This window comes from Notamacropus eugenii, chromosome 5, assembly GCF_028372415.1.
Source record: "Notamacropus eugenii isolate mMacEug1 chromosome 5, mMacEug1.pri_v2, whole genome shotgun sequence".
Taxonomy (NCBI): Eukaryota; Metazoa; Chordata; class Mammalia; order Diprotodontia; family Macropodidae; genus Notamacropus; species Notamacropus eugenii.
This window is the reverse complement of record NC_092876.1, coordinates 108,460,166-108,474,336: the sequence shown is the minus strand read 5'-3', so window position 1 is coordinate 108,474,336 and position 14,171 is coordinate 108,460,166. Positions and strand designations below refer to the sequence as shown.

The 14,171-nt window shown below is 34.3% G+C and overlaps 1 protein-coding gene across 2 annotated transcripts in view; it reads right to left on the bottom strand.

The window, feature by feature from the left end:
- Nucleotides 1-14,171, bottom strand: part of MED4 (mediator complex subunit 4) — a 45,606-nt gene that overhangs the window by 13,520 nt on the left and 17,915 nt on the right. For both annotated transcript variants that reach the window (XM_072610565.1, XM_072610564.1), the window contains exons 3-5: nucleotides 8,244-8,414; nucleotides 5,270-5,327; nucleotides 4,069-4,155 (exon numbers count right to left, since the gene is read on the bottom strand). In XM_072610565.1, coding sequence (XP_072466666.1) covers nucleotides 4,069-4,155; nucleotides 5,270-5,327; nucleotides 8,244-8,414 — 316 coding nt within the window. The remainder of the gene's footprint in view (nucleotides 1-4,068; nucleotides 4,156-5,269; nucleotides 5,328-8,243; nucleotides 8,415-14,171) is intronic.

Below are 14,171 nucleotides of genomic sequence, written 5' to 3'. Positions count from 1 at the left end.
AATGGGCAGAACCAGGAGAACATTAAAATTGTGCAATGATAACTGTGATAGACGCAGCTCTTCTCAGCAATACAATGATCCAAGACAATTTCAAAAGACTCATGATGGAAAATGCTAACCACATCCAGAGAAAGAACTATGGAGTCTGAATGCAGAGCGAAGCATATTATTATTGCTTTTGTTTTTTCTTTCTTGTGGTTTTTCCCTTCTCTTCTGATTCTTTTTTTTTTAACATGACTAATGTGGAAATATATTTAACATGATTGTACATGTATAGCCTGTATCAGAATGCATGCTATCTTGGGAAGGAGAAGGGAAAGAGAAAAATCTGGAAATCAAAATCTTACAAAAATGAACATTGAAAACTATCTTTACATATAATTGGAAAAAAATAAAATACTTAGAAAAGAAAAAAGAAATGACAAGCAGAATGATTTCAGAAAAACCTGGAAAGACTTACGTGAACTGATGCATGGTGAAGTAAATAGAACCAGGAGAACATTGTACACAGTAACAGCAAAACTGCTCAATGAGGAACTGTGAATGACTTAGCTATTCTCAGCAATACAATGCAAGACAATCCCAAAGGACTAATTAATGATCCAATCAGCTTCCAAAGAAATGATATTGGCTGAATATAGACTGAAACATGCTATTTTTCACTTTCATCTTTTTCCTTTTTGAGTCTTCTTGTACCAAATGACTAATATAGAAATATTTTACCTAACTGCACATGTATAACCTATATATGTGATTACCTTCTCAGGGAAGAGAGGGAAGGATAGAATTTGGAACTCAAAACTTTAAATTGTTAAAAAATTGGGAGAAAAAAAGCACTCATGCTCGTTTGAATTCTGTGATATTTATCTGTTCAGTGGCATACAAAAATCAATCTTAAGATATTTAAGAATAAACTAAACTCTAAAAAGTCTTTCTCATGCTTCCTATTTATCTCTAGTTTTTCTCTAAAGAATTCTGGCATGTAGTGGTATGCTCATTCCTGGATAAGAAAAAAAAATCCCATTATTTTAGGAGATGCTCCTAAAGGAAATTTACAAACAACGTAGGGAAATAATTTTTGAACTTATAGCTTGTCTGAGGATAGAAAATGACATAGTTTCATTCAGTATATCATGTCATGATATAGTACCTTAAGAAACAGAATGCAAAAATTTTGAAAGTGTCATCTAAATGCTCCTTCTATATCTGCTCCTAGCTCACTCTTACTTCTCAAAGGATAAATATGTCATTATCCTTTTAATCTAGTTCCAAGAGTCAGCAATGATTGTGCTCATAATTACTGCCCTCTCTAGTCAGGTAATATGCTCAGAAAGAATCAGTCAACCAAATTCTAGTCTTCTTTTTAGCATGTCTTTCACCAATTCTAAATCATTTAACTAACCCCCAAAAGGGCATTTAAAAATAAAGAATGCTTCCATAATATCTGAATAAACATGAATATATATATGTAGGCCCACAAATTAAACAGAAAAAAAATTTTTGAAAAGACCCAGGATGTGCAACATAATGCTTAATTTTTATTTTAGAGTTTGATTTATATAATCAAAATTGATTTAAACATATTTCCAGCTACTTGCTTGAAATTTTTCAGGCACACAAATGAACCATAAGACACTGTTCAAAAGCCAAAGGCTAAAATTTGTTCCCTTGTTACTACCAAGAAACAAGTAGGCTAACAGTAAAGATAACAAGTCTTCCCCTCAACAATCTTCCCTGTTTCCTTTGACTCTGAACTTCCCATTCCCCAAAACCCAAGGATTCTGAGGGGTTTCTTTTTAATTCTAGGAATATACTCAAATTAGAGTTGTACATATTTCAAAAGTAAAAAATACCTATTTAATAATTCAACATTTTCTGAAAATGCTTTTCCTCCTATGGAAATATTTACTCTCCATGGTTTGCATGCCACCAAACAGGGAAAACTGATTGAGTTTTGGCAGTCTTGAGTCATTGAAGAATATTTTTGTACTTATTAAAAGACATTATAAAAACAACAGATCTAAATTACCTAGACTCATCAAAAAATGAATGTTATTCCAAATTGCTGAGTTTTTCAGAGTACTGAAGCTTTAAGAGCCAGAACTTTTGTATGTTAACACATTCTCTAGTGAAAAATCTTCAAAAGATACAGTATATACTTCTCTACCTTGCAAACAGTGAGGCTGAGCCTCTAAATTTTTCGTGATAACTTGGGATCAACATTAGGAACATTACCCATCCCTACAATTATATTTATAATTTTGGAGGATGCAAAGCTACTTGGAGACTTCATGATACAAGTAAGCATTTGGTATCAGTTTATTACTGCTCAACGTATGGCCCACTGATTTAGAGGGGGAGTGAATGCTCTCAAACCCTACTGAACTCTGCAGGTACCTGAAGAAATGCTATGTATGATACAAGATGCTTCCTACAAAAACATGTGTTACTCACCCTAACATATCCCCCTGGTAGCTTCTTTTCCCCCATCACCTTCTTTGCCAGCCCCAAAGGGAAAGCAAGAAAGAATTCTCTCTCAAAGGCAGGCAAAAAAAAAAAAAAGAGTTCTTCCTCAAAGGCAAAAGGTCAGATCCTTCTTTGGAGATGTGGCTTCCCAGCCATTCAGAGAATATTATGTAGCAGCGTAGCCTTCAACCAAAAAGACTGTATAGGTAACAATTAGCATATATTACTGATTTGTTGCCTTTCTTTCTGAAAACTTCTTCCCATTGCCCCTTGCCTCCTCAAAGTCTAAGATCTTAATTCTACCTTAATACTGAAGTCACCATGGATATCCTAACATCAATTCTTGTGAAGGGCTGAAGATGAAGACAGAAATAAAATACATAAGGCCAAATAGATACTATCCCCAGAAGTGACTCTGAAACTCGCTTTCTTAAAAGATGCTAGCTTGCTTTTTTTATAACTGCCCTCCTTATCCGCAAGGTAGAGTGTTATGTAACTATATGATCACTTGGGCAGCAATCTTCTTCCCAAATGCTTTCTTGCACTGCAGAAAACCCTTATCCCAGTACTCCTGCTATTATTCTCTGACCAGCAAGGACACTAAACACATTACTGAGGATTGCTGCACTGCTAACCTAGTAGATCACCAGCACATTTTTGCTGTTGTGTATGCAGACTTCTATTTCTGTCCTTTGCATTACAGCTGTATTTGAGAACGCAGGAAGGATAGGATTTGCTTCAAATCCCAGAGTTACCTCATACCAGGTGATGATACTTCAGTATCCATGATACCAGGCCAAATTTTGGCAAACCCTCTTTAATGTATAACTTTGAACAGGATTAAAATACCCCCCAATTTAAACAGTATTGAAGAACATGTAGCAGTTAAAAAAAAAAGAAGCTTTAACACTATGTGATCTAAAGTTTTTCATCATGTTTATATGATAGATCAATTTTCTCATAAAATCTCCTTTGTATTAACACTTTATATTTGAATCACCCAGACTCATTGGTTGAATTAATGAGGTGACATCTGCAGCTCGGAAAATGATTTTTTAGAAATATCAGATCCTAATCCTGCTTCCTCATCCAAGAACAATTACTAATGAATGGCTATCCCTGGCTGATTATAATCAACATTCCCTTAGCTTTTGGTTGGTGTCTATGGGTGACTCTCATGTTTGCTTCATAATTTGTAGACGTGCACTGCTACATGTCTACTTCTCTCTTCACTGGCATTTTTCTGTGCTGGGTTCCTTGGTAGGTGCTATAAGGAAACTCTGTTACTAGAAGGGGTAGTTTTCCTACTACTCCAATTCTAAAGCTACTCTAGGAGTATGAATTCTAGAAAGAAGATCCTCAGATAACTAGTTTTCACTATGGTAAAAACCAGTGTCCTATAATGGCCTATAATTCGCAAACCATGCCTTTCATATGATGTCATATAAGAGGCTTAAAATGAGGAATTATTGTTGAAAAAATTACTTCCTGGGATAAGTGTGTTTTATACATTACATTTTAATCTGCTTTCCTAATTTTATGTAAGTGTTGTGAGAGCTGTTCAACACCAAATATCTGGTACAGGAGAATTTTTTTTTTTACCTGGAACCCATGTTAGTGGGGCACACACAGCATTACTTGCACTGATCCTATGTGCATACTTAATTATTTCTTCAGAAGAGATGGCACCTGGAAGAGAAAACCTTTTTATCTAATCACATATAAAGAAGCCATATTCAATTTTACTACTTATCAAAAGCAAGGTAATCCATGTTGCTTGAGTTTCTCCATACTTTAATATTTCCAACATCTGCATGTGTTTTATATTAACTTGACTAAAAATGAGCAAATGTTCTTACAATTGCCCAATAAAACACAATACAGAATGTTAGCATAAATAAAGTTTCTTGAAGGTCAGGGATAGTTTACCTTGTATCCCCAAGGTCTAATGCAGGGCATTACATATAGCTGATACTGATGTTCTAATTAGAAGGCTTGTGAAAAGTAGACAGAGATACAACCTAACAAAGAGGTGCACAGACCTAAGGCCAATTCTAAATTATGAATCACAAAATAAACAAGTCATACTCATTTGGGCCTATATGCTTTTGCTCATATTATTCTCCTGCCTGGAAAACCCTCCCCCTTCCTCTTGCTGCTTATTCAAAGTCTAGTCCAAATAGTCACTTTTCAAGCACAAATTAATCTTCCTCTCTCTCAATAAATAGTTTACTTATCATCTGTACAATTCATTTTTGCATTTAGTCACATACTATCTCGTATTATTTAAAAGCTACTTGAGTGTATCTCTGTAACTAAATTGTAATAAACTTGTAAAGATACTGAAAACAATGTCTTCTGCTACCTCTGTACCTTTCACAGGTAGGACCAAGTAAATATAAAGACACTCAATGGATTATATTAAACTGAAAGTAAAGTAAGCTAGACTCAATGTTGCAGAGAGATCAAAGTAAACTAAAAGGAAATCTGGTCAATAGAAGATTTAAAAGTTCTTAAATATTTACATGGTAACATTTTGTAAACCCACAAAAGCATTCTCAGAATCTATGGTATATTTTAACAATATCAAACTATAACCATTATCCTATTATTTCCTTGTCAATCAACCAACAATTGCATCTATTAATCACTTACCATGTGCCAGATACAGTGCTGAGTTTTTAGGGATACAAGTACAAAGATCAAAACAATCCCTACTCATGATGATCTTACATTCTAATGAAGGAGACAAGTACATATAAAAATACATACATAGCTAGGTCAGTTTTCTCATTGTACAAACCTTTTCTTGCTTTATCTATGGATTTGAGTTTTTCTTTTGCTTGATAAACGGCTGTTGCCTAATTTAAAGAAAAAAGAAAGATATCTTATTTGTAATCATATTAGTTCTACTTCTTGGCTCAATACCAAAAAATCTATTAATTAGTTTTAATCCCATCAGATAAATATGGAATATTTAGAAATATCCATAACTGTTTATAAAATTCCAGTCAGCAAACTAAATATTATAGAGCTAACCTGAAAAAAAAAAAATTCAAGAATCTATTCTGTTTGCACTTCTTAAATTTTTTTTTTAAGGAATCCATTTCTAGATTATAACTCTTCCTACAAATAAACTACTACTTGAGCAAAAGGGACTCACTTTGAAATTCAAGAACAATGACACTATTTGGCATGCAAAAGGTTCAAACAAATAGATACCACTGACAACCTACATGCAAAAAAAACAAGTTCTACTCATCAGGGTTCAGGATATTTAACAGACAACCAGACCAAAACAATGGATTTCTTTCATGTATAAGATTATGTCTATCCAAATACATATTTAAAAACTACAATCATATAATCTATATGAGAAAAATATTTCTCCAAGGTACACTAGATGTATAAAGCTAATGAAATTACTATACTATTTATGGATTTTGCCTTCAACTTTTAAATGTTCATCATATGAAACTTTTGACTTTCACCTATACATTTCTCATGTTAATGGAATTTTTCTATGTTATTGTGATGATTTAGTAGTAGATATTCAGAAAGCTAAAAAGTAAAAGAAATTATGGAGGTGATGTAAATAGTGGGAAAGGAATGAAGTATGAAGACTGAAATTTCAATGAAGGAAAAATAAGCCAGAGAGGGCAGAAAGGAATCTAGGACTAAGTTAGCTAACACAGACGCAGGAGGATGAAAATTTAGGAAGTTAAGATAATGGACACACTTCAGTTCAGGAAGATTTTTGATTGTTGAGTTCAGGGAAAAAGAAAGAATGTAAGGCATCAAGACATCACTTGGAGGGAAGTTTTGCTTTAAAATTAGAAGCTGTGCCAACCAAGAAGGATCTTACTTCTTCAAGGGCTAAGAAAGCTAAGAGAAACTATTTTAGCCTAGACCCAAGGGTAACAACAAAAAGTAGTAGAGCTGGATTTTGGGGGAAAGAGACGTAAAGCAGGGGCTACCATGCTTACCCTACTTTTCCTTTTGGAGAACCAGAAAATCAGGAAGAAGAGACTGAAGTTATAGCTTGAAGGCTCAAGTAACAGATCAGGGACTCTCTTGTACTTCCTCTAGCAAAGCTTTCTTTCCCACTTTAGGTTAGCCAAGTGGGCAAGCTTATTAGTTCCTTAATCTGTTGCTTTCAGATCTCATTTACCTAAAATAAAACCCAAAGCTGGAAAAAATGCTAAGCTTACAAATAGATAGAAATAGAAGATGAAAATGTCCCTTACTACAGAAACAGAAAAGGTTTGAAGAACTGAGGCTGATTTGGGGACTGAAGCCTGTAGGGCAAAGGAAGAGGAGAGCTAGCTCTATTAAACTGTACAAGACTGTCATGCATAATCAGGATTCAGATGTTCCTAGAAATAAACCACAGCACTGTCCTAATAGCTCTGGCCTTCAGATGGTCCACTGATAGAACCTTTCTTCTCTCTAGAATAAAAAGTGCTCCTTCCTTATTTGTTCTAAGACTTAACACACATAGAGCTGAGCATTTCCATAGGCCAATAGGATTTTTTTCAATAGGTAAATGAGATCTTTAATTGTGTAACAAAGTGGCAAGCTTGCCCATAGCTCTAGGAGAGAAAGTAGGAGATTCTGATCTGTCTCTTGGGCCCGTTCTCACCAGCCTAGAATTGTGGGTCCCTGGCATGGAGGCTCTTGCTTTTGTCACAAATTAGGATCAGTCCAACTCTTTGGATAACCTGGTTTATCTCTGTGTGTCACCCAATCTCATGTTCTACTCACCAGTCCCTTCTTCCTGCTTTTCCAGCTCTCCAAAAGAAAAGGAAAGGGGAACCTGGGAGTCCTCTTCTTCAAGTCTCTTTGCCCCAAAGGTAGGTTACAGTAGCTAAAGAGATTGAGACTGGAGAAAATAACCTAAGGCAGAGATATCTTCTATACCGGATAAGACTGGCCCTTGCACCTGTAATCTGCTACCTTATTTGTACATATATCATTAAGGAATGGAGTATTATATATTAAAGGAATCTTCTTTATAAATGATGCCTGTTTAAGTGTCAACTAAAATTTTAACCACTTTTTAATAGACATTTTTAAAAAACATACTATACATTTCTTTTCCTTCTCTAAGTATATTAAATAAATTTAGCCTTTTCTTGACGGATCAGGATTATGATTATGACCATTAATTATTGTATTGTCCTGTAATTTAATAATATCAGGTATTATTGAGATATGTTTAATTCAACATTACATACATAGCCCCAGCACATTATGCTTTTCTAAATGTGTATCTTTTTAGTTTTGTTTCTTCAACCTTTAATGTCTACTGTCTGTCACTAGTCACTAATTTCAGCATGTCTAATAGAAGAAATGTCTCACTTCCCTTCTACTTTAGTACTTCCATGCTGATATGGGCTAAGAAACCATATTTTTTTTTTTAAGGAGCATAAAGCAAATCAGCTTTAGTGAATGGGATTTATGGCCGCTATTTTTGCTACTTAGAAGCCTTCTTAGATGGCTAACGGCTGTGTTCCTCAGGGCTAAAAAACCTGGAAGTCTGACCTTTGGGGTATTATTAGAGGAAGTAAGTTTATCTGAGGAATTTTCCCTATTTAGAATTCTTTCTATCCTTTATCTCTAGTCTAGACTAGTCTTTTCTCTCAGCTAAGATCTGTTCTTTTGAGATTTAGAAAACTGAATGTTTCAGGCTATTCATTAACTGGAATTTTGGGGCAAAGCTTCATGGGTCATACAACTTTACATTCCACTATGAAGATTCTTCATCTAGCACTTACCAATATCTGCTCTGCTTCCTTCAGCTGTTTCTGTAATTGTTGAATGTCACTATCTCTCTTCTCTACTTCTTTTTCTAGTAGTTGCATTTCATGATGGACTTTTCCTTGTTCAAGTGCCAATTTCATTAGTTCTTGAAACTCCCCATCTCTATGAATTAACAACTCTATAATCTGTCAGAAAATATTTGGTTTAATCAAGTGTCATATTATCAAGAAGTCATATCCCAAACAAATATCTTAATGTTATTTTGCCGTATTGTAATCTCTTTACTTTAAAATTATTTTGTATCTTTTGAAATTATGTCCCTTTTCTACAAGTATTAAATAAAGGTAGATATTAAAGATAAAGATATAATATTGGTATAGACAGCAGGCTACACCAAATGACTCTGTAAGAAAAACAAAACTGGTATATCCTAAAAGATAATAATACAATATTGATTATATATGTATATATGATCTTTAAATTCAATTCAAATAATAATGTTTTATTCATTTTAATCCTAACTACTCCTCTTTGGTCACTTTATGTTATATTTGATTACTTTTGAAAGGCAGCATTTTTAAAACCAGAGGTGAGAGATTCATGAGATAATGTCTTTTAACTGCAGTTAAAATTCCAATTAACAGAATGAGCTCTGGGACAGCTTCCTTCCTTTTTCTGTTTGGGGCAGCTTTCACTTGGAAAAAAAGTTTTTTGAATTCTGCTTTTGAAGTTTTTTCTTGAAGCATTTATTATTATTTAAAGTTTAAATAGTAAAGGTTTTTTTTTTTTTTTACAAATACATAGTTATTGTATTAACCTCTAAATAATAGATTTTTTTTCTCAATATTGTCACCCACATTTTTTAACAAACTAAGTCATCTGCCATCTCAAGGTCTGTCTCAAAATTAGTAGTCCACAAGACAATCACAGCAACTTACTGAGAAGAATGGGTGACTCCTATAAATCTCAAAGAGATCAAAGAAAAAGGAAAAGTATGCATATATACAAAAATATTTATAGTAGGAATTTTTGTAGTGTCAAAGAACTGGAAATCGAAGGGATGCCGATCTGGGGAATGGCTGAATAAGTCATGGTATATGATTGTGATGGAATACTATTATGCTTTAAGAAATGATGAAGAGGATGATTTCAGAAAAACCAGGGAAGACTTATGTGAACTGATACGAAGTGAACTGAGCAGAACTGGGAGAACACTGTACATAGTAGCAGCAATATTGTAATGATGATCAACTATGAAAGACTTAGCTACTCTGATCAACATAACGACCTACAACAATTCCAAAGAATTCATGATGAGGAATGCTGTCCATCTCTTAAAAAACATGATGAACTCAAAGTGCAGACTGAAGCATTTATTTTCGTTTTCTTTATTTTTCTTGCCTTTTTTTGCAACATGGTTAACATGGAAATATGTTTAGCATGACTTCACACATATAATGAGGGTCATATGCTTGCCTTCTCAATGGATGGTGGGAAGGGAGAGAATTTGGAACTCAAAACTAAGAAATGAGTGTTAAAAATATGTATTGAAGTTCTTTGTAGTTCCTAAGGCCTCATCTAAACCAGTTTTTACCTCTGTGCGAAGAACATGACTATATGTTGTACTTAAGCTTTGTGCATTGTACAAATTAAAATGGGAGGTGGGTAGGTGGGGTGGAAACTACAGGCAAAGTATGGGCCACTGAGGTCTCCATTTTTTTCCTCTACTTTTCTCATTTTCCAAAGCAACTTGGGGTTTAAAACATGATTTTTTTTTCCCCATGCAATGATAAACTGCTTCCTGTAAAGACTAGTGACAGTTCAAAATATCATTTTAAAATAAATCATTTCAATTAGCTTTCCAATTAGGAGAGATCTGAGCCTCAATTATTAGAAGTATAATTTTAAGCCATTCTTAAAAAAACAAAGTGAAATATTTATATAGTGCCTACTAGGTGCCAGGCATAGTGCTAATTGTTTTATAAATATCATCTCATTTGATCCTCACAACAACTCAAAGATATGGGCTGTTACTTATTATCCCCCATTTTACAGCTGAGGTAACTGAGGTAAAAAGGTTAAATGATATTTGTCCAAGGTCACAGCAAGTAAGCACATGAGGCTGGATTTGGACTCAGGACCTCTTGATTCCAGGCCCAGCACTCTATCCACCCTGCCAGCTATTCAGTTTCTATTTCAATTGGACAGCATTTATTCTTTCATGTCTATTCCATAACTTTTGTACAGTGAATTTTACTGGACTTGGTACACCTCTAAATAAAATGAAGACAGACTAACTTAGATTTATGTTCAGTAAAGAGCATTGGATTACTCTAATACTGGTACTATAATAACCTTATTGTGCATCTTTCTGTGCCTCAGTTTCCTCATTTGTAATATAAAGTGTTTTAAACAATCTTCTTTTTCATTCTTCTGTGTATGTTGAAATGTTTGTACTCGATAATTAAGTTCACAGTGAGAAAGAAAATAACAAAAAAAGAAAATAAGGGAATTAAATTAGATGATAACTAAGGTCTTTCTGGCTTTAAGGACATGTGTTGTGTTTGTGTGTGTGTGTGCGTGTGTGTGTGTGTGTGTGTATGTAGTAATAGTAGTAGTAGTTGTCAATAGCTTTCAGAAGGCCATATCTTCTGTAATTTTTAAACATATTAAACACAAAATTTAAACACACTTCCATGTAAGTAAAGGATGTACAAATATGTGAATATACTGGAGTCTGAAGGCTGGTGTGTCCCAGCAGATGGCATACTGGACTTGGATTCAGAACTGGAGTTCCATGGACAAGACACTTAACTTCCCTGTGCCTGAGGCAACTCCCTAAAACTTAAAATCATCTATGGTTTGTGTTCTGCCAAGGTGAGAAACTTGCCTAGGATCACAAAACTACTAAGTGTCTGAGACTGGATATGAACTCAGGCCTTCCTGACTCTAAGCTTGGTGTTCTGTCCACTCATAGCTGGTCACAGGGTAATGAAGTTTTTTGGCCATAGAAACTCTGAAAAGTTATGAAGGGGTTGTATTCTAGACTGCTGGAGGGAGTACATATTGATGAAATAACAAGTATTTGTATTTCAGTATTCTTGAAATGTTACATGAATAAATGTTCTCAAAAAATTATGTAACTAGAAGTTATAGTTCCACGATAATTTTTTTATCCAAAATAATTTTTAAAAATTGTTGTTTGAGAAGTGTAGGGGCCTAAGGGGAAAACATTTGCCTTCCCATGATGATATATTTTAGCTTGAACATACCTTAAAATGATACTACCATTATATGGTTTTAGGGGATTCTTTTAAAATAATTTTTGTATATAAATTTAACATTTTAATGTAAAAATTCTATTATAATTTATGTCTAATGTCATCTATTTATATCACTCGCCAGGAATCAAGAAACATGGCCTTCCAGTTCTGCTACCTACTCTAATTCTTTAAGGTTATGAGAGAAAATAAGAATCACATATGTACTTTAAAATGCTTTAACATAAGAGGAAAAAAGTATCACATAAAATGAAGTTATTATTGTCATGAAAATTCTTCAAAAATCTTCCTATAAATTTGCTAATACTTTAAGTAGAGTTTTATAGCAGGAATGGAGAATCCCTTATCCTCAGTTTAATTTCATCCTGCTTAGGGCAAGTTTTCTAGATCTGGTCACATTTGCCATAAAAATATAGCAAATCCAACTGTTCAGACAACTAAAAGTTTCACCTCTTTCTAATGAGTATCATCATCTCAATGAGGACAGGGAAAAAGAGGAAATCTGGAAAAAAACAGTAGGCTCTCCTCTGCTTGCTCTCGTTTTGTTTTTTTTTTTTGGTAAATTTTTTATTCATTCTAAACTTAAACACAAAATAAGAAAAGAAAAAAACATTTTCATGTACACAGCAGAACATAAGAGAGGATTCAATATAAACAAATATCCATTTCATGAAAACCTATATAATAAATACTATACACTGCTTTCAAAGCTACCCAGCTTTTCTTCGCTTCCTTGTAGGTTTTCTTCAGTTCTCTGCCATGCACTTTCAATTTTTTTTCTCCATCGCTCTCATTTTTTAAACTAATTTCTACTTCATAATCATAAATTTAACTCTAGTCTCTAATTAACTTGTGGAAAGAAAGAGGAAATGAAATTCAAAGAGAATTATAATGAGCACAAAGGACTGTACAAAGGAGTACAAAGTACATGATAGGACAAAAGTTACAGAAAAAATGGATTAGTGACTAAAAACACATTTATGAGTTGTCCACCAAGAGCAATGGTTGATGAATTCTCTGACTTCTATATTTTATTCCCTCTTTCAATTGATCACAACCCACATGACTGCCAAATATGCAATTTTAGCAGTATATAAGAACATTTATTGTCCCCATCTTTACCTGTTGAATTTCTGTTGTCGCTGTTCGGTCCTTTCAATCGTGGCCATCTCTTGGCAGAGATACTGGAGTGGTTTGCTATTTCCTTCTCCAGCTCATTTTACAGATGAGGAAACCGAGGCAAACACGGTTAAATGACTTGCCCAGGGTCACACAGCTACTAAGTGTCCAAGGTCAGATTTGAATTCAGGAAGATGAATCTTCCTCATTCCAGAACTGGCACTCTATCCACTGTGTCACCTCACTGACCATTGAATTTCTACTATCATTTAAATACAAACTCTAATTTCCATTGCTGCAGGAAGCCTTCCTCAACACTCCTCAAGGAATCAAGGTACCCTTTGGTCCCTCTGACATAGAACTTCATTTTCAATCCACATGTATTTTTTTGGCATTATAGTTATTTTTATATCAAACTATCTTACTAGAATACATGCTCTATGAAAGACAGGATTATCTTATCTATATTTCCTCTAACACAAGACTCTGACAATAAAGTACTTAGGTAGAAAGAGGTAGAATCTATGACAGGGGTGAGGAATCTGCAGCCTTGAGGCCACATGTGGCCTTCTAGTTCCTGAGCCTTTTGACTGAGTCCAAGTTTTCAGAACAAATCCTTTTATTAAGGGAATTTGTTCTGTGAACTTTCGATTCAATCAAAGAGCCACACTTGAGGACCTAGAGGGTCATACGTGGCCTTGAGGTCATAGGTTCCCCACCCCTGATCTATGATATCTTTGGTACAAGCAATTCCCTCATGATCAAAGTTGTACCAATGTAGGTCAGCACCTGCTCTGCAACTTCTAGTCTACACACAGAGCTGCCTAGGGCACCATGAGGAAACAGAGGCAGGACTTGAATCCAGGTGTCCTTGACTTTGAGGCCATTCATGATGTCACAATACCTCTCAGTAAATGCTTACTGTATGTTAAACTGAAAATTATAGTTTCATATTCCCTGTTTTTAATTTTAAAAGTTAAATATTTTCTATTTCTCAAAATTAATTACATAGTTTTTCTTTTTTTATTAAATTATTTTATTTGTTTTCAGTGTTCTACAATCACTTCCATATATCTTAGGTTTTTTTCCCCTTCCCCCCCTTCTTCTCCACTCTCTCTCTGAAACAGCATACAATTTTACATAGGTTCTACATATACATTCCTATTAAATATATTTTCACCTTAGTCATGTTGTATAGAAGAATTAAAATGAATGGAAGAAACCATAAAACAAAACAAAACATAATACAAAAGAAAATGATCTGCTTCATTCTGTGATCCAGTTCCATAGTTCTTTCTCTGAATGGGGAAAATGTTTTGCCTCAAGAGTCCATTGGGAATTTTTTAAGTCCTTGCATTGCAATGAAGGACTAAGTCTTCCAAAAAAATTCCTCACACACTGTGGTTGTTGCTATGTACAAAGTTCTCCTGGTTCTGCTCCTGTCATTCAGCATCAGTTCATCTAAGTCTTTCCAGGCCTCTCTGAAGTCTTTCTGTTCTTCATTTCTTATAGCACAATAGTACTCCATTACATTCGTATACC